Below are 21170 nucleotides of genomic sequence, written 5' to 3'. Positions count from 1 at the left end.
CAAAAGGGCTGGAGAGCATACCAAACCAACCACAGAACCTTCCCCTGCTCTTGTTTAATGCCAGGTCAGTCAAAAATAAAACGCACATAGTCCATGATCTCCTACTGGATGAAGAGGCTGACCTGGCTTGTTTCACGGAGACCTGGCTGGGTGATGATAGCTCAGCCACCTGGGCTCAGGCCTTACCAGCCGGGTTCTCCATCAGAGAGCAGGTAAGGGGACGTTGCTTTGGTCCATAAAGACAATCTTGCTTTGGCCAGGATACCTATCCGTAAGATGGACCACATCGAATTTATTTACCTCAGCTTAAAGACTAGGGAAAGTCTAGGGATTGTGTTGGTTTACCGTCCGCCCCGTTCCTTAACAGACTCTCTAGCGGAGCTGACACAACCGGTCTTTGAGCTGCTGCTGGATTCACCTAGGCTTTTAGTCCTGGGCAACTGCAACATCCCCCTCGATGCCCCTCCTCTGCATGCGCAGGGATTGCCAGGGCCTAGATGCTGCTGCTTATTCCACTGGGGGCCTTTGTGGGAAAGGAAGGTATGCTCTGGGGGTTCAGTAGCCTCCCCTTCCTTCCTTCCTTCCTTCCTTCCTTCCTTCCTTCCTTCCTTCTTTTGAGGAGACCGCAATGGAGCTGGACTCAGGAGAGAAAGGCAGGAAAGGAAGGCTCTAGTTTGGAAATATAGCTCTCTGTATCCTGTATGTTTGTGTGTTTCTGTGCGTGTTTGCCTCTGCTGTTCTTATGGCTGGGAATGGAGCTGAGGACTGAGGAGAGAAGAAAGGGTCAGTTCTGGGCAAATTCAGAACTTCTGCACATCAAAGAGTCCAGTGTGTTGAAATAGCAAAGAACTTTATTGAGAACACATAGAAGGAATTCAGTGTTTAAGCCCACTCCAAGCCAAACAATACATTAAAACCCCAAAACCTAAAACTCCTCCCTTTTCCAAATCTAGCCCCCACCTCCAATTCCCACAGGTAACAAGCCCCCCCTTTGCCATTCCCAGAAACTAACCCTTTCTGTCAATACCTGCCCCCAACTTTCTTCAGCCAACACCCCACACATTGCAAAAGCTATCATTCCCATAACTATTCTAGACATCTATAACAAATCCCAGCCCCCGAACTACTGAACCTATACTACGACCCACAATCTCCAGCCAAATTTACAACCCAAAGTAATTATCTATACTATTAGCTATTAAAACCTTAAAATAACAAAATACAACTTTAGAACACAAACAGACATATCGACACACAAAGCTTACAAACAAAATCACAAGGGCCTTTTCTTAGCACCACTGGATTGAAAATATATTTTTTGTATTCATTATTGAGAAAAATAATGTTAATTCATTACTGGGATTTGTCTGGCTTCTCTCCTGTATGGACTCTCTGATGTTTTACTAGGTTTGACTTCAATGAAAAATCTTTCCCACAATGCTCACATTTGTATGGCTTCTCTCCTGTGTGGACTCTCTGATGCTTGACAAGGACTGACTTGTAAGCAAATTTTCCCCCACAATGCTGACATTTATGTGACTTCTTTCCTGTGTGGACTCTCCCATGACTGACAAGTTCTTCTGTAAACAAGGACAATGACAGACAAGACAATCTCAGCATTAAGAGAAGAAGATGTTACCCCACGATTTAGCCCCACGTTCACCCCTCCCTATTTCAGATTAGATTAATAAAGTTGGTGTGAGAGACCTGAGCATGACCCTGTTCTGGATGCCCCCAAATCTATATAATGTTTGTATTCTTACTCATAGGATCTAGCAAAGAAGAGACTGAGGGAACTTTGATGAGGGAATCAGTGGAAGCAGATAGTCAAAGGACTGCTGAAAAACATATTCCATTAAACATGGTTTGCAGTAAACTCCTGCGGCTGTGAAAGGGTCTCTCTGGTCCTTTTTCCAGGCAAAGCATTTTTTGAGGCAAAGCATTCTCTGAAGATGCCAGCCACAGATGCTGGCGAAACGTCAGAAAGAAACTCTGCCAGAACATGGCCACAGAGCCCAGAAAACCCACAAAAAACTGTGTATGCCGGCCATGAAAGCCTTCGACTTTACATATCATAAAAACATCACAAAGTATAAACATTCCAGTTACAGTAATCGCAGGGCAGTTATGTGTTATGACCGGAAGTAAACATATATGCAATTATAATTATATATACACACTGATGTTGAACAGAACGTGGGCGGTGTATACATGTGCAGGTGCGTCCATGTGCATGCTTATGTACCCGCATATTTCTCCATGCGTTTGCTTAAGTTTAAATTGTACGCAAGTAGAAGAGTATATATAAATGTGTGTGTGTGTGTGTGTGTATATATAATCCAACATATATGTGTACATGTGCTTGCATCTCTCTCTCTCTCTCTCTCTCTCTCTCTGTGCGTATATATATATGTGTGTGTGTGTGTGTGTGTGTGTGTTTAAATACGTGCGCATACACATGCACATGTTCAGACAGGTATCTATGGATATGTATAGGTGTATCTATGGATGTTGTATGCAAGATCTATAGACTTGAAACATTATATATATATATATATATATATATATATATATATATATATGTTCATAAAGGTATAAGTCTGAGTGGTCTTAGATAGAGATGCCTCCACATATATACATATATGAATATGCACAAACACACATGCACACATCCATCTGTTGTTGTCCATTGTTCTGGTCCGTTGTTCCAGGTGATGCTGGAGAAGAGGCCCTGCCTCCATCGGAACCAGAGGCTGCAGGCGATGAGGAGAGGGACTGCTTGCCCAATGCATCGCTCACCTGGAGGGCCAGCACCAGGAAGGTCACAAAGGCCCCATTCCCACTCCCTCATTTGCCCTGGATAGAACTGGGCAGATCCGGGTGCCCCATAACGAATCTCCCCAGAAACAAGTTCCTACTACCCTTTACCTCAATCAGGGTAATCTACCCCCTGAACTTGACCCAATCATGACCGGGGCTGAGTTCATATTTGTCGGCAACAGGGAAGAGCCGGTTGTTTTCAAAAGGAAAGGGTTCATAGTCCGCTTTCAGAAAAAACGCACTAAGGGGGATTTGCCCTGGATCTCTTGTGCAAGCCCCTGACAGAGCTGTGTTAAAATTGGTGTGAGTGTGAACTTCCAACTTTTAAACCGGTTTGGGAACCAGGGTAAAATGTAGTCTGAATGGCCTTATATTTAAGGGTGAAGGAAGCAAGAAACAACAAGCAAAGTCTAAACACTTCCTTTTACCATTGCAGCGTTGGAGCGTGTCGCCACCCTTGAACTGTCAATCACTCAACTGCAGCAAGGCCAGGAGCAGCAAAGAATGTGGCTATACAACTCCGTGTGTGGCGCTCCCCACAACAATGATGTGGGTCTTCCTTTTCTTATTTTCAAAATGTTTGATTACACTGAGATATTCCCATGATAGCATTTAAATTACCAAATATCGACCAAATATTAACTATTAATTTAACGGGATTTTATTACCCTTTTCTTCAAATGTTTTAAGACAACTCCATTCCATTTCTAAATCTTCTTTTGATTTCCCTCTGAGTAAAGCAGATACTACATCCATATTTCTAGCTTCATATTTCTTAATCAACCAATCTTCGATAGAAGGATTAATTGTAGATTTCCAAACTTGAGCAAATAAGATCCTTGCACATGAGACCATATATAAAACAATTCTATTGTATTTTACTGACTTTATGTTGTGTGTCATGTTCAGTAAAAATAAATTGGGTTCAAAGGGAATATTTATATCCAGAACGTTTTGGATGCTTCCATGAATCCTTTGCCAGAATCCTTTAATGCATGTCCACCAAAATGAAAGAAGCTTCCCTCGGGTTCCCCGCATTTCCATCACTTAGTATTGACAGTTTTGTATATCTGGTGGATTTCTGGGGGGTTAGATACCACCTCTATAACATTTTGATATAATTGCCTTTATAGTTTTGGCACATAGTGAATTTATTTGTTCCTTTCCAAGATTTTCCCCATTCCTCTATACTTATAGTTTTATCTATATCATGTGCCCATCTTACCATGCTGTGTTTAATAATGTCATCTTCTAGATCTCTTTCTTTGAATAGTTTATAATATTTGGATATGTGTTTACCTTTTTTGTCCATCATAATTTTATCTATTTATCCTCGTTAACCCAGGAGCTTTATTATCTGCCTTAAAACGACTGTTTAATTGGTTGTATAAAAACCAATCCTTTATGTTTCCTTTTTCATTAAGTTCTTCCATAGATTTCATACTGTATTTTCCTTTTGGTGTTTTGTTTATTAAATCTCTGTATCTTAGCCATGGAGTATCTTTGTTCTTTGTTCTATTGTAATAGGCTTCTTGCAATTACACCCAAAATAGATGTCTCATTTTATACCATACTTTAAGCAATGATCTTCTTATAACATGATGGTTAAAAGTATTATCATCTTTTGGTTTTGTATACCACATATATGCATGTATACCAAGATTCAGGTTAGCTTTTTCTATATTCAATAAATTATTGTTTTCTAATTTGAATCATTCTTCTAGTCATTTGAGACAAGCTGCATAATAATACAGCTTAAAGTTTGGTAAGTTACATCCCCCCTTGAAGCAAAGATCATTTACTAAGTCAACCATAACAGTTTCGACTCCGTATCCCATCCTGAAGCCAGTTTGAAATGGGTCCAGATAATCTGTCTCATCCAAGACCACTTGGAGATGAAGAGCAACTGCCCTCAAAATTATGTTGGTTAGAAATGGGAGACTGGTCTGTAATTGTTCATGTCCAAGGGATCTAGGGAGGGCTATTCCATAAACGGACGTAACACTGCTTCTTTTAAGCATGATGGAAAATAGCCCTAACTAAGAGATGCATCTATGATATATCTCAGGTGATATAAAAAGGGCAAGGGTCGGGAGGGCAAGTTCTCCTCTTCACACTTACAAGGAGCTTGTCCACATCCTCAGTACTCAGATTCAAATTGATCCAGTATGATCTTACTCAGGGACACCTCACTTACAGCCTCCGCAATAATGCTGACGTCCAATTTGGCTCTTATCTGAGAGATATTATCTGTGAAATAGTCATTTAAAGTATCATAGTGAGCTGTGGAAGGCTCTAATAATGGGTTCCAGGAGGAAGGTGCCTGAAACAGGTCCCAAATCCCCCTCCCCCCCGACTTCAGCAGTCCCTTTATGCTTCTCTTCCCTTGGCACTTTCATTCCTTTCAGTTGCCCCAAAGACCCCTTCTCAGCATGCGCAGGGATCCTAAGGCCTTTGCTGCTGCCGCTGCTTATTCCATTGTCTGCCTTTGGAAGAAGGGAAGGACTGCGGCCTTTTTTCCTTCCTTCCTTCCGGAATGGAGCCCAAGCTGTGCAGCTCGACTCAGGAGGGAAAGGCTGGGAAGTCTCTGCTTTGTACATATAGTTCTGTCTCTCTGAGTATATATGTGTGTTTGCCTCTGTTTTTATGGCTGGGAATGGAGCTGAGGGCTGAGGAGAGAAGAAAGGGTACATTTTGTGCAAATGCAGAATTTCTGTACACCAATGAGTCCAGTGTGTTGAAACAACACAAACTTTATTTCAAACACATAATCAGAAATTTAGTGTTTAAGTCAGAGCTGCCCTCCCCAAACCAAACATTAAAACCCCCAAACCTAAAACATCCCACTCGTCCAAACCTGCCCCCCCTCCAATTCCCACAGTCTATGTCCCACAGATAACAAGGCCCCCTTTGCCATTCACACAAACTAGCCCTTTCTGTTAATACCTGTCCCCAACTTTCTTCAGCCAACATCGAACAAATTCCAAATGCTATCATTCCCATAACTATCCCACCCCTCTGTTTAACTAACCTATTCCACCACCATGATCCCCACTCAAATTTATAAACAAAAGCAATAATCTATAATAAAGGCAATTAAAACCTCAAAATAACAAAATATAATTGAAAAACATAAACATGCATATGGACACACAAACCTAACACACGAAATCACAAGGGCTTTTTCTTATCACCACAAGATTTAAAATATATTCTTTGTTTTGCTTCTTGATAAATATAATGTTAGTTCATTTCTGGAATTTGTGTGGCTTCTCTCCTGTGTGGATTCTCAGATGTCTCACTAGGTGTGACTTCGAAGAAAAACATTTCCCACAATGCTGGCATTTGTATGGCTTCTCTCCTGTGTGGACTCTCTGATGTTCCAATAGGTATGACTTGGAAGAAAAACATTTCCCACAATCCTGGCATTTGTTTGGGTTCTCTCCTGTGTGGACTCTCTGATGTTCCAATAGGTATGACTTGGAAGAAAAACATTTCCCACAATGCTGGCATTTGTTTGGGTTCTCTCCTGTGTGGACTCGCTGATGTGCCAATAGGTATGACTTGGAAGAAAAACATTTCCCACAATCCTGGCATTTGTTTGGGTTCTCTCCTGTGTGGACTCGCTGATGTGCCAATAGGTATGACTTGGAAGAAAAACATTTCCCACAATGCTGGCATTTGTATGGCTTCTCTCCTGTGTGGACTCTCTGATGTGTCACTAGGTGTGACTTCCGAGAAAAACATCTCCCACAATGCTGGCATTTGTATGGCTTCTCTCCTGTGTGGATTCTCTGATGTGCCAATAGGTATGACTTGGAAGAAAAACATTTCCCACAATGCTGGCATTTGTATGGCTTCTCTCCTGTGTGGACTCTCTGATGTCTCACTTGGTCTGACTTCAAAGAAAAACATTTCCCACAACACTGGCATTTGTAAGGCTTCTCTCCTGTGTGGACTCTCTGATGTACCAATAGGTGTGACTTCCGAGAAAAACATTTCCCACAATGCTGGCATTTATGTGGCTTCTTTCTTGTGTGGACTCTCTCGTGACTGACAAATTCTTCTGTAAAGGAGGACAATGACAGACAAGACTGAATCTCAGTGTTAAGAGATGAAAGGGTTACCCCAAGATTTAGCCCCACATTCATCCCTCCCTATTTGAGATTAAATTAATAATGTTGGTGTGAGTGACCTGAGCATGACCCTGTTCTGGATGCCCCAAATCCATATAATGACTGTATCCTTACTCAGAGCTACCAAAGAAGAAATTGAAGGGGAACTGTCATGAGGAAATCAGTAGAAGCAGATAGTCAGGCATTTGAAAAATATTCCAATATATATATATATGTAAAAATACTTTGATTGAAAAGTGGCATCATTTCCTGTGAGACTGCCATAGAGTCTTGAGTCAGAGCACATGGCATGATGCAAGCTAACTGCAGAGGAAGCTTCATGCTGTGTGGCACCAGGAGATGACTCACAAACAATATAGTATACAGCTCACATGTGGATTGATGTGGGTTGGAGTTGTGTGTACAAGAGATTGTGAAGTTAATGAAAGTCAGAGAGGAGAGCTGGTAAATATTTGTTTTATGTTGCAACTGAAGATAAACAACCTCCTAGGACTTGGAGGAAATCAACTGTGTCTGTGAGTTATTTTTAAGTGTGGAAAGTGGTTAATGCATTGCCAATAGCTATATCTGGAGATTTGCTACTGTACTCTGCTATGTTATTATTGAACTCTGGGAGTGTCGCCTTCAGACTGTGCTATACATTGGCTTTGATTGGAACCAGAATTCAGAGCCAAGAAAGACCTGAGAGCCGGTGTGATAATCCTTTTTGGCTGAAGTATTTCCGCCAAGCACCCATTTAATTTAATTCAGTTTCAGACAATTCTTTCCCCACCCAGGAAACATCATAAAGCAATTTAAACCTTTTCGAATGCTCGGTTTCTGCCCCCAAGCAACAATTTCAGTATAAATATCAGCCCCAACTGGCTGTTCTTCAGCATCAGTCCAGTTGCAGACTTACACTCCGTTGGTTTACATTGCTAAACACCTCACTACACTCACCAGCCTCACTTGCTATAGCAGTTACTGACTTCTCTCCCCATTCTGGACCCACAGCAATTGGAATCAAGATCCATCTAGGTAATGTATTACCATTAGCAAAGCCTTACACTATTCACCACTCCCACCTTTGTTACCTAGTTCTTGCATGTGGTGTGTGAACACCTATATGTGTATATGTGTGTGTGCGTGCATGTATTTTGCTTTCCCCCTAAATAAAACACAAAAGCCTATTTGAAACGCCTCTGGAGTTCTGTGTGCTTCTGGGCCTGGTATAGTTGGGATGAATCCCGAGGTCACTGTTGCCTCAATCTCTCCTTTGAGCTACATATGAAATTCCCCTAAAAGCATCGCACTTGTGGGTGTCCTCCCCAGACTCCAGCATTTCGAGTGACAAAGGGCCTCTGGAATCAACCCCAGAGCTAAGAAAGCTCAGGTTGGAAAAGAAACATGAGAGGGAAAGGAATTTTTGTGATACCCTTTCCTCTCTTCATAGACATTGCTCATAATTGCTAAATGGAACCCTTAATATGTATGAAAACAAGGGCCTGATTTCAAGTTCATTTCCTAAATTCAGTGTTCTACATGGGGCTACCTTTGTACCAAGTTTGGAAGCTTCAGTGAGTTGAAAACATGGCAGCCAGATTGGTCACCTGAACATCTAGGTCAGACCATATAACACCAGTATCCCTACATTGGCTGCCAATTAGATTCCGGGCGCAATACCAAGCGTTGCTTATTACCTTTAAAGCCCTACATGGCTTGGGCCTGAGCTACTTGAGGGAAGGCCTCTCCCTACACCATCCGCCCCTCACTCTCAGAACATCTGGGAAGAATCTATTAGATTACCCAAAGGTCAGGCTAAGAACAACTTCTCACAGAGCATACACAGCCATGGCCCCAAGTTATGGAGCAACTTGCCGGAGGAGATCCATCTTAACACCACCTTGGATGCTTTCAAGAAAGACTGATCCCTTCCGGCAGGCTTACCCAGCTGACCTCTTGTAAAGAACTTAAGGAAAAATCCCACTTCTGATCACAACTGTGCATTTTAAATGATGCTTTTATTTGTCCCAAATTGAGTTTTAAGCGTTTTGTTGTTTTACTGTGTGTAAATTGGATGCTATTGTTGTTTTGTGGCTATTTTACGGTTGTAATACCGCCTCGCTCCATTGAGAGAGGCGGGTAAATACAAATAAAACTTATTATTATTATCAGTATAATCTGTGAGGTTGGTGGCTGCCTCCCAATCCCCAAGGCCCCTCTCCTGGTCCTTCCCAGAGGTCCCTTTCTCTCCGCACAGAGCTAGGAAATCCTGGCTTTGCTCCTGCCTCCCCCTCCTGGCTCCCATAGGCCTAGAATCATAGAGATGGAAGAGACTACAAAGGCCATCCAGTCCAACCCCATTCTGCCATGTAGGAATCAAAGCATCCCTGACAGATGGCCATCCAGCCTCTGTTTGAAGATCTCTAAGAAAGGAGACTCCACCTAAATCTCAGAGGGAGTTTGTTCCATTGTCGAACAGACCTTACTGTCAGGAAGTTCCTTCTAATGTTGAAGTGGAATCTCTTTTACTGCAGTTTGCATCCGTTGTTCAGTGTTCTAGTCTCTGGAGCAGCAGAAAACAAGCTTGACATTCCTTCAAATATTTAAACAGGGCTATCATATAACCTCTTAACCTTCTCTTCTCCAGGCTAAACATCCCTAGTTACCCAAGTCGTTCCTCATAGTTTCCAAATCCTGCACCATTTCAGTCGCCCTCCTTTGGACATGCTCCAGTTTCTCCACATCCTTTTTGAATTGTGGTGCCCAGAACTGGACACAATATTCCAGGTGAGGCCTGACCAAAGCAGAATACCATGGCACTATAACTTCCCTTGATCCTGACACTATACTTCTATTGATGCAACCTAAAATCGCATTGGCCTTGTTAGCTGCCGCATCACACTGTTGACTCATGTTCAACTTGTGGTTTATTTGGACTCCTAGATCGCTTTCACACGTAGTTTCATTCAGCCAGGTGTCCCCCATCCTATATCTGTTATTTCATCTCCCTCTTAAGCCTGATCCCCTTCCCTTTCTCCCTCCGCTCTCCAACCTTCCTTCTTGCCCATCTGCACTGCTTCAGTATTTCACCTTCACCATCTCTTTCCTGCCTTTCTGTTTTTCACATTCGCTCTTTCTCTCTATCACAGACACACACCCATTTATGTGATGCATAAAAGGGACACTTTGAGGCTCATTTGTTGAGGAAGGCAGGATAATCCATATACAAATTACTCATTGGGAAAGGCAAAGCAAGGGGGCTGGGACCTGGACTTCTGTTTTGGTGAGGATCAAGCACCAGGGAGCAGTATTAAGACATCTCTAAGACAGGGATGGGCTACTGTTGGGGATTGGGGGAGTCACATTGCCCCCCCGGGGGATCTCAGGGGCAACCACACATTGTATTGCCTTAAAATAGGAATAAAGTTTTGTGCCTCAGTATCTCATTGCATCCCTTTGGGGAAGTGAAGCAGAACCTCAAAAGGCTGGAAGAGGGCCAAAAAAGGAAAAATACTCAGAGATGTGCTACCATTTCAATGAGAAATGCATTAATAGTAATCTCCATGCTGTCTTCGTACAAAATCCTAGCTTTGGTGAGATATCTGGGGCCAGAACTTAGCTTCAGAATTAAAAAGTCCTTTGCTTCCACCAAAAGGTTTATTGAGAAACTCAGGCAAAAGGATCCATTAATAAGTCTAAGCTGTCTCTGAAGTGTCTAAACCTTTTCCCTCCGTCATGAACTACCTTCACACTCCTCCCTTTTCCTCCCCTTCAGCCCCTAACCAGCCCGGCTGCCAAGGTACCTCTTGCCTTCTTCTTCCACCATTCACATGCGCCTCTCCCCCCAGGGGCATGTCTGCCACCCAGAGTTCACAGACCAGGCAGTTAATACCCTCCACAACTGCTTCCCTTCCCCCGAAGCCATTCTAGGCCCCAATATCCTTAGTAACTACTTAAAACTACTAGCATTTAAACTACTAACAATCCCCCCTAAACCCTAATACCATTCTGGATGAACCACAGAACCTGCTTCTGACAATTGGCAATTTACAATGCAGTATTTAGAATCCTTATAAAGTGGAGAGCAATAGTGCCTCACTAAACTACAAATTCAAATATTCTACAGGATGTTGCTATCACAATTAAACTATGCTTCAAAGGGATCTAGGACTCCTAGTAGATCACAAGTTGAACATGGGCCAACAGTGTGATGTGGCAGCTAAACAGGCCAATGTGATTCTAGGCTGCATCAATACGAGTATAGTTTCTAGATCAAGGGAAGTAATAGTGCCACTCTATTCAGCTTTGGTCAGGCCTTACTTGGAATAATCCTGTGTCCAGTTCTGGCCTCCAAAATTCAAAAAGGATGTTGATAGGTTGGAACATGCCCAGAGGAGGGCAACCAAAATGGTGAAGGATCTGGAAACCATCAAGCCCTATGAGGAGCAGCTTAGAGAGCTAGGTATGTTTACCCTGGAGAAAAAAAAGTGAAGAGTGGATATGATATCCATGTTCAAATATTGGAAAGGGTGGCATTGAGGATGGAGCAAGCTTGCTTTTTGCTGCTACAGAGAAAAAGAGACACCACAATGGATGCAAACGACAGAGAAAGAGGTTCCACCTAAACATTAGGAGGAACTTTGGGACAGTAAGAGCTCTACGACAGTGGAATATACTCCCTTAGAGTTTGGTGGAGTCCTCTTCTTTGGAGGTCTTTAAAGAGGCTGGGAATGTGTATTCCTGCATGGCAGAAGTGGGTTGAACTGGACGGCCCTTGTGGTCTATTCCAACTCTATGATTTTATAATGCTAGTGGATTCCGGTTCCTTACCCACAGAGGCCACATTCTTATAATTCTCTATCATGACATAACTGTACATCAGTCTCTGCTTCTTCGTCAACAGTTTCCATTCGTCCTCTGTGAAATATATCGCCACATCAGCAAAGGTCACCTGCAACAGAAAATAGCCCTCATCCAGAGAGTGTCTAAGGAAAAAGGGGAGGAAAGCACAGGGTGCATCCAAATATTATTTGATCACTTTAGAATTCAGTCCAGGAAATAAACTTTAAATGCTGTCAGCAAGAAAAAAGCTACTGCCTTTGAGACCCAGTTTGTCTCGAATCTTTTCAATATAATATGCAATATAATCAACAATATAATTTAGGCCATGGCTGGGATATTGATGCTAAATTAGGATACTGACTATCCCAACACATACAGTACATTTAGCCACCAAAGAATTATGGTGCATTTAGACATTTCTTGCCAGGTTTCGGAGGCAAATGTCATTTTTATAAAGCAGTTCTGGGGAGCACTCTGGGCTTGAGGGCCACTGGGCCCAACCCCAATTTATATCCAGAGACATTCTCCCATGGTCCCCAACATTTCATTGATGGGAAAAACAAGACACATATGGACAAGCAACCCAGAAGGCAGTGAAGATGGCCAAAGTTGTTTATGAGGAAGATCACACAAGCTAGGAAAGGCACAGCAGTTTGCTTTTGCTTCAACCTCCTGGGAAGGGCCATATCCTGTCTCCTTCTTTCCTCTCCTCTCCCCACTTTTGAGCTGAACTGAAGTGAGCTGAGAAAGGGGAAAGTGGGAGGAGGATAGACCAACTGGGACATTTTTAAAAGCCCCTGAATAAGTGGGGTGACAGAGGATTAACCAGGACTGTCTCTGCCAAACTCTGACAGTACAGTGGACCCTTGTTATACGCTGGGGTTTGGTTCCAAGGTCCCCCGTGTATAACAAAATCCGTGTATGCTGAAGTCCCATTACATATAATGACATAGCAAAATGGTGTCCCTTATAAAAAATGGAAAATCAAGGTAAATTTATACTTTTTTGGAACATTTTCAATCCGTGTATGCTTGAATCAGTGTATAAGAAGGGCCGACTGTATTTTATTAGCTTCCTTTCACAAACTGGCCCAACAGCGACACAGATGAAGCTAATAGGATAGTGACTCACGAAAGAGCTGTTGTATCTTGGCAGCCTCTTTCTGTTGGAGCACAACTCCCTCCGCTTGGCCTCTGTGTCGGCCATCAGGTGGTGAAGGGGTCCTGGTGGCCCTGCACTTGGTCACTTCCAGAAAGAGAGGCCCCAAAGCCGTGTCCAAGGGGGGCGAGATGAAGGTCCTGAGAGAAGGGACCAGGATTAGGATTGGCTTGGCAAGAAACACTGCAGCACCCAAAGACACAAAGAACATCATCCTGCTGGTGACATACGCAGGTGACATATGCCTCCTTTGGGCTGATGCAGAGGTGGGTATCCCCCTCCTCCCTCTGCACCAAACAAAGCCCCCTGGACCTAGCATAGATTCACTGCAGCTCCCCTACACAACAGATACTCCATGTCTTCTTAGGGTGGTTGGAGATTAGGGGATGGGGAATTGGAGAGGGCCCTGGTTATGTCCCTGTAGATAGATGTGAAATGAGTGCATCATAAATAAATGAATCATCTGCTGAAACCTCCAGAGTTCCCCAGTGCTTTTCCCCATCATCAGCCCTTTTCCCAAGAAGGCTGCATCTGCACTATATAAATAAGGCACTTTGACACCGCTTTAACCACTCAGTGCTATGGAATCCTGGGATTTTACATTCTCTGCCAGAGAGTTCTCATGCCACAACAAACTACAAATCCCAGGATTCCACAAAATGGAGCAGGAGAGTTAAAGCGGTTTCAAACTGGATTATTTCTTCAGTGCAGATACAGCCTGAGATGGTTGTAAAAGGGCAGAAGCGCCCAAGTCTTGTTTAATTCTTGGTAATATGAGTTATTCTGGTCTGCCTCCTTCCTTCTTCCCTGAAAATCTCTCAATAAGGAAACTGGGGAGACTTTTAAAGCCTCCCAAAGGAGCCACTTTTGGCCTTTTTTGGGGGAGAAGCCTCCCCTTAGAAGCCAAAGACCAATGTTTGTGAAGAATGAGAATAAGGCTTTTATTAAAACTATGATCCCCATTTCTGATCCCTTTTAAAACCCATGTTCCCCAGAAGGAGCAGAGCTTTGTAATAAGAAAACCCTCTCAGAAAAGAGACACAAAAGACACACAAAGAGAGACACAGTTCCTTCCTTTTGGTCCAAGGAGCCTGGCCTCCTTCTGACTCTGGAGCCTCAGGAGAGAAAGAGGAGCCTCTGTTCAACTGAGGCCTCAGAGAAGGTTCCAGAACTTTATTCCCCACAGTCACAAGCAAAACAAAATGGCCACCAGAACACAAAATGGCTACCTCCAACTCAGCGCTTGGCAGTTGGAGGCCTCAGCACAGCAGTGAAGCCTACCTCTTCCAGGCCTTGTCCCTCTCCTCTCCACTCCCCTCCTTCCCTCCTTGTCTTTGTCTCTCTCCTTCCTCCTCTTCTCTCTCTCTCTCTCTCTCTCTCTCTCTCTCTCTCTCTCTGCTCCTCACTCTCTCTTCCCTGCGCAGAGCTAAATAGAGAGGCAGAAGCTCCTCCCCTTCTTCAGTCTGGCCAATGGGGGCAGAGGAGCTGGAAGGCCCCGCCCCCTGCCCCACCCTCACAGGCTCCTCCTGCAGTTAATATGGAAGAAGGCAGGAGGGACTGAGGGACCCTGGAGCCCCAGCCACACAGACACTGGCCAAAGGCACACATCCCCAAAGCCTAAGACCCATGGAATGGCAGCCCTATGCAGGGCAGGACCCCCCTCTCTCTGGCCCTGTGGATGATGGGAGATCCAGTCCAGGGAATACACTGCAAATCCCATTGGCAAGAGGAAAGGCTACTACTACTCTCTGATGTCTCACTAGGTGTCAGAACCTGTTATTAAGATCAGTTATAAGGTTATATCTTTTCAGTTCATGTACATTCACATGATTTTAAAACCTCCCAAAGGATCTACTTTTGGCATAGTTTGGGGGACAATCGTCGTCTCAGTGGCCCTCCTATTAGAGACCCCTCCTCTTTTGACCCAAATCCTTTATGAGGCCCAAAACCCCTTTGTTAGGAAGCGAACACCGAATATCTCAGGAAGGCTCTATATCTGTGAGGTTTGGAATCCTCTGATCAATGGCCCACATCCAAACTTATACCAAAAGTAGAAAGTCTATTGTGAGAGCATTGCAGTAGTGATCTGTAACCCTTTTTTGCAGAGTCTGAGGCTTCAGAGAAAAATGTACATTTTTAAAATTATTATTATTATTATTAACGTTTATTTATAAAGTGCTGTAAATTTACACAGCGTTGTACATACAAAAACGCCCCTCCTTTCTCCCCTCTGCTAGTTCCCCACCCCACAACACTTAGCCAGGTCCCCATTACAACCCAGCCTCACTCAAGACATTTGCAACATTGCCAGCTAGTTGTCTAAAACAACACTCCAAAGGAGTTAATAGGGCCCCACTTAGAAACTAACACCAACTTTAATATTCTACCCATATACTCTCCACCCCCCCACCCCCCCCCCAACATCTTAGCTAACAGAACAATATAGATCAGATATCTCAAGACATACATGAAGTGATTATATAGGAACTGAATATAAACAGCATTATAACTGATCTCAATAACAGGTTCTGACAATATCTCCCAAGGCCCCCTCCCTCCAGGACCCCCTTCCACTCTTCCCTCACTCTCTCTCTCTCTCCTCTGAAGGCCTCAAACTGCCAACTGCCAAGAGCTCAGGCAGAGGCAGCCATTTTGTGTTCTGGGGCCATTTTGTGCTGTTTGTGACTATGGAGAATGTTCCAGAACCTTCTCTTAGGCCCCAGTTGAACAGAGGTATCGCTTCTCTCCCTGAGGCTCCAGAGAGAGAAGGAGGCCAGGCTCCTTGGGCCAAAAGGAAGGAAGTGTGTCTCTTCGTGTGTCTAGTCCTCTCCTTTCTTGGGAGACTCTGTGGGGCCATGAGATTTTTTTTTGGGGGGGGGGGAATCCCAGAGAAACCATGGAACCTCAGAGTATGATCAAGATTACAAGGTTCTTTCTGAGGAAGGAGAGACAAACTAGGAGAGGCTGCAGCTGTTTGCTTTTGCCTGAGCCTCTGGGAAGGGCCCCTCTTCTCCTTTCTCCTTCGCTGTCTTCATGGAGGGCAGACTCCTTTTGCCCTTTGGACTCAGTTTGCAGCAATGGCAGTGAGCTTAAAAGAAGGGGAGAAATGGCAGGAGGAGGAGGAAACTGTGGCATTTGAAGAGCATCTGAAAAGGTGGGAGGGCAGAGGATGAACCAGGGGAGGGTCCCTGCCAAACTGGGACAGTGGGGGGGCATTCAGAAGGAGCTGGGCCTGGAAATGGAGGAGGAGAAGGGGGCTTGCAAAATGATTTCCATGGATGAGAAAGCTGGGCCTAGTCCATGAAATGAAATGGCCCAGTGAAATGGTGTCCATAATATAGGAGCCAGTGTGTGGTTTGAGCATAGCTGAACTATGACTCTGCAGATCAGATTGGGAATCCCATGGAAGCCCATTGGAGGACACTCTCTCAGCCTCAGGGAAAGGCAATGGGAAAGCTATTCTGAAGACATTTGCCAAGGAAACCCTGTGATAGGTCTGCCTTAGGGTCACCATAAATTCAAAATGACTTGTAGACACGCAATAACAACAACAACAACAAAAGCAACGTCTGTTATATAAAATGGCAAAAACAAGAGTTGCTCTTGGAATTTACATTGTTTTTCTATGTTTTCAAGCTTTGGATGGTTCACTCCATGGGTAAAGAAATCTGTAGATAGAGAGGTCCATCATCATCATCATGAAAAAATAGAGGGTCTTCTTTATCAGATTTTTATCAGGAGGGCGACTAAAATGGTGAAGGGTCTGGAAGCCATGAAACCCTATGAGGAAGGCCTTAGGGAGCTTGGGATGTTTAGCCTGGGGAAGAGAAAGTTAAGAGGTGATATGATAGCCCTGTTTAAATACTTGAAGGGATGTCATATTGAGGAGGGAGCAAGCTTGTTTTCTGCTGCTCCAGAGACTAGGACCCGGAGCAATGGATGAATGCAAAGGAAAAGAGATTCCAGTTCAACATTAGGAGGGACTTTCTGACAGTAAGGGCTGTTCGACAGTGGAGCAAACTCCCTCAGAGATTTTGGTGGAGTCTTCCTCCTTGGAGGTCTTTAAACAGAGGTTGGATGGCCATCTGTCAGGGATGCTTTGATTGAAAGTTCCTGCATGGCAGAATGGGGTTGGACTGGATGCCCCCTGCGGTCTCTTCCAACTCTATAATTCTATGATCAAAAGTGTTAAAAATCAAACAGGAGAAAGGCACCACTGTTTTGTGCATTTTGGATGTTATTGTTTACAGTGTGGCCAAAACACCTTCTCCTGGATATGCTTTCTAGATTCCAGGATACTACATTTTTTTTAACTTTGGTGCTAAAAGAAAAAAAACCACATAGGACCAACAACAATAACACAGATACAATTAAGAGACTTGACACATACAAATATTTACAAGCAACAAAACTTGTGAAACATACTAAGGCGGGGTACAGGCCGCCTGAAAGAGGTGCGTCCCCGGCGTCACTCTTTCCTATGCAGAAGCGCCGCAACAACCAAATTGAGCAGCGCTGTTGCAGAGCAAAAAAGGAGCGCACGGAAGCGGCTCCTTTTTGCGGTGCACTTCTGTCACCCCAAAGAGCCAGCGATGGCACGGGTACGTTGCAGTTGCGCTGCCCCGTTTGGAGGTGGCACATCTGCAACATCACCATTATGCGCCGCGTCTGGTGGGTGAGCTGCAGCTGCGGCACCCTCATCACTTGCAAGGATTACCATATGTGTGGGCACTCCGCCTACCAGGCAACCCTCACATGTGACAAAGGTGCCTCAAAGGCTTCTAAAGGCTTCTAAAAACAGATCAAAACAGCTAACAGTAAAAGCACTGGTAAAACACAATAACAACTTGTCATTGTTGTGTCCCAAACCCTCCCAATTCCTCCCATCCACAATAAAATACAATTAAATTCTTAATCAATTATGAAAACAATTATTAAAAATAGGGCAGAAGCAGTTAGAGCAGTTGCTGAACAATTCAATTAATAAGAGATTGCTGGAATGCTAATCTGGAAAGAGATATGTCTTGATGAGATTTTTAAAGCCTTAAAGACTGGTGATATATCGGATCTCTTCTGGAGGCTGTTCCATAACTTGGGAGAAGGTCCTTTGTGTAACTGCAGAGAGCCTTGTTATTGCTGGCTGCAGTAAGTTTTTACTAGAGGACCTCTAAGTGTGGGGCAGACTGTATGGGAGAAGGTGATCCCGTAAGTAAGATGGACCCAAGGCATGGAGGGCTTTAAAGGTTATAACCAAGACCTTGTACTGTCCCAGGAAATTAATGAGCAGCCATTATAGGTGTGATATGGACACCTCTAGATATTCCATTGACCACTCTGGCTGTCATATTTTGGATTGGTTGACATTTCCGGACTAAGTGCAAGGGTAGCCCTATGTAGAGTCATTGCGGAAGTCAAGACATGAGGTTACCAGCGCATGCATCATAGTTTCCATGTCCTCAGGTTCCAGAAAGAGGCACAGTTGGCGTATCAACCAAAGCTGATAACAGGCACTCCTTGCTGTCGCATCTATCTGAGCTGACATCTGGAGCTAAAGATTCAGGAGCACCCCCAAACTGCAGACATAGTCCTTTAGGGGAAGTGCGACCGCTTCCAGGACCAGTTGACAAACCTCCATATCTGGATTAGGACCTCCAACAATCAGCATCTGCGTTTTTTCTGGATTCAGTTTCAGTCTGTTTTTCCTCATCCAGCCCATTACTGCCCCAAGACATTCATTCAGAGGGGAGATGCCTTCCTTAGTTGACGCTGAGATATCTCTGGGTGTCATGAGGATACTGATAGCACCCCGCCCCATGCCTCTGGATGATCTCGCAGCGGTTTCATGTAGATGTTAAACAGCATTGAAAGAAAGCATTCTTAAAGTTGTGCATAGATGGTACCTCACACCATACAACTTGCACACATTACTAAGAACTCCACCTCAAGCTGTTTGAGAGGATGTAATACTAGAGGTACCTTCCTGCGCATGTGGTACGGTTGTCCAAGTGTATTTGCATTTTGGCACTCAGTAGTTAACTTAGTTTCAGAAATGAGTGATCAAAAGATTGTCCCTTCTCCAGAACTTTTATTGCTTTCAGTGTGTATTTATGAAAACAAGACATTGCACAATAAAGACATTATTGCATTTTTGTTGGCATTGGCCAGGATTGAAATTGCCAGGGCTGGGAAAACTGGATAGGTCAATATGACTGATTGGTGGTCTCGATTTTGGGATTTTTAGTTTATGGAAAAGCTCACTGATCAATGTAGAAGGTTGCGGGGTGGGATCTTCCTCTGCCTTTTGAAGAACGATGGTCCCACTTATATGTGATCTCAACCACATTGTAGCAGAAGTGGCCTTCCTTTGTAATAGGATTCCCTTTCGACGATTGAACTGGTGCAAAGAAGGTATCTCTGTCTTCTGAGTGCATCCCTGTTTTTATGTAATGTTGCCCTTTTACATCCCATGTGACCATGAATATTTGAAATTGGTTTTTAAGGTTTAAGAAAAAACAGAATTAGTGACAGGACACCGCCCCGAGGAACGCCAGATTTATGCTCCCTTTTAGAGGAGCAACTGTCCCCAAGCATCTCCATCTGGAATCTGCCTGAGAGATAGGACCAGAACCACTGCAACGCATTGCCCTTGATCCCCAATTCCCTCAGGCTTTCCATAAGGATGCCATGGTCAATGGTATCGAAGGCCTCTGTGAGATCCCAAAGCATCAACAGGGTCACACTTCACATGTCAATGCTCAAGCAAAGATCATCTACTAAGGCGGCCATAACAGTTTCGACTCCGTATCCCACCCTGAAGCCAGTTTGAAATTGGTCCATATAATCCATTTCATCCAAGACCGCTTGGAGTTGAAGAGCAACTGCCCTCTCAATCATGTAGTTTACAAATAGAAGATGCAAGACCGGTCTGTAATTGTTCATCTCCAAGGGATCTAGGGAGGGCTTTTCCATAAACGGCCGTAACACCGCTTCTTTTAAGCAAGATGGAAAATAGCCCTCCCTAAGAGATGCATCTGTGATATATCTCAGGTGAGTCCTAAGTGCATCTCCTCCTTGGAGGACCAGCCATGAAAGGCAAGGATCCAGAGGGAAAGTTGTCTTCTTCTTATTTCCAAGGAGCTTGAACACCTCCTTAGTACTCACAGATTCAAATTGATCCAGTATGATCTTAATCACAGAGTCACTGGAACCCTGACCCATGGCCTCTGCAATAATGCTGGCATCCAAGTCAGGTCTTATTTAAAGCAGGGTTCCTCAAACTCCGGCCTCCAGATGTTTTGGACTTCAGCTCCCAGAATCTCAGATCATTGGCCAAGCTGTCAGGGAGGGCATTATGAGGTAGGAAGGAAATTTGCATGTGGATGGTGATTGGCTGAGGGACAAAGAGGAAGGAGGAGCCTTTGTGGGGCTCTGGAAGTCTATTCAGATTGACTGTAGACTACTGAGGTAGGAAGGAAATTTGCATGTGTGCGGTGATTGGCTGAGGCTTCTGGGAGATGAAGTCCAAAACCCCCTCCCCTCCATGGCCATGCCTCTCTCCAATGGTCCCCATGGCGTCTATTCTCATAATAACCCCCCCAAGTACCTGGGACCCAAGGAATCCTCCTAGTAGGGGGCAGGGAACGAAAGAGGGAGAGGAGACCTGGCAGGCCCCCTGCCTTTCTTTGGGAGAAGAAGAGGGGTTTCCTTCCTTCTTATAACCCCCCAAGGGCCCCCCAGAAGACCCTCCAGCCATTCCTCTGAATGAACAAGGGCTCTCCCCACTTCCCTCCCTCCCTAAGAACAGACTGTGAGGGCAGCCATGGCTTCAGGGGCTGAGACTGTGCATACATAGATGCCCCCAAAGGCTCCTCCTCAGCATTCACAGGGATTGCCAGGGCCTAGATGCTGCTGCTTATTCTGCTGGAGGCCTTTGCAGGAAAGGAAGGTATGGGCTGGGGGTTCAGCAGCCTCCCCTTCCTTCCCTCATTTCTTCCTTTGAGGAGATCGCAATGGAGGCCAAGGTGCAGAGCTGGACTCAGGAGGGAAAGCCAGGAAAGGAAGGCACTAGTTTTGAAATATAGCTGTCTCTGTGTATCCTGTATGTTTGTGTGTTTCTGTGCACGTATGTGTGTGTGTGCCCCTTCTGTTCTTATGGCTGGGAATGGAGCTGAGGACTGAGGAGAGAAAAAAGGGTCAGTTTGGGCAAATTCAGAACTTCTGTGCATCAAAGAG

The 21170-nt window shown here is 44.4% G+C and overlaps 1 protein-coding gene across 1 annotated transcript; it reads right to left on the bottom strand.

Annotated features, from left to right (window-relative positions):
- Positions 1-6008: 6008 nt before the first annotated feature.
- On the bottom strand, positions 6009-17639 carry LOC149284986 (uncharacterized). The gene is made up of 3 exons (XM_089495914.1): positions 17544-17639; positions 11769-11889; positions 6009-6886 (listed from the first exon to the last, which is right to left on the bottom strand). Exons 1-3 carry the CDS (start codon positions 17637-17639, stop codon positions 6069-6071), a joined length of 1035 nt encoding a protein of 344 aa, XP_089352040.1. The 3' UTR covers positions 6009-6068.
- Between the last annotated feature and the right edge of the window lie 3531 nt (positions 17640-21170).

This window comes from Sceloporus occidentalis, unplaced genomic scaffold (genome assembly GCF_023333645.1).
Source record: "Sceloporus occidentalis isolate IW3139 unplaced genomic scaffold, rSceOcc1.0.p SCAF_86, whole genome shotgun sequence".
Taxonomy (NCBI): Eukaryota; Metazoa; Chordata; class Lepidosauria; order Squamata; family Phrynosomatidae; genus Sceloporus; species Sceloporus occidentalis.
This window is presented reverse-complemented; position numbering and strand designations above follow the sequence as displayed.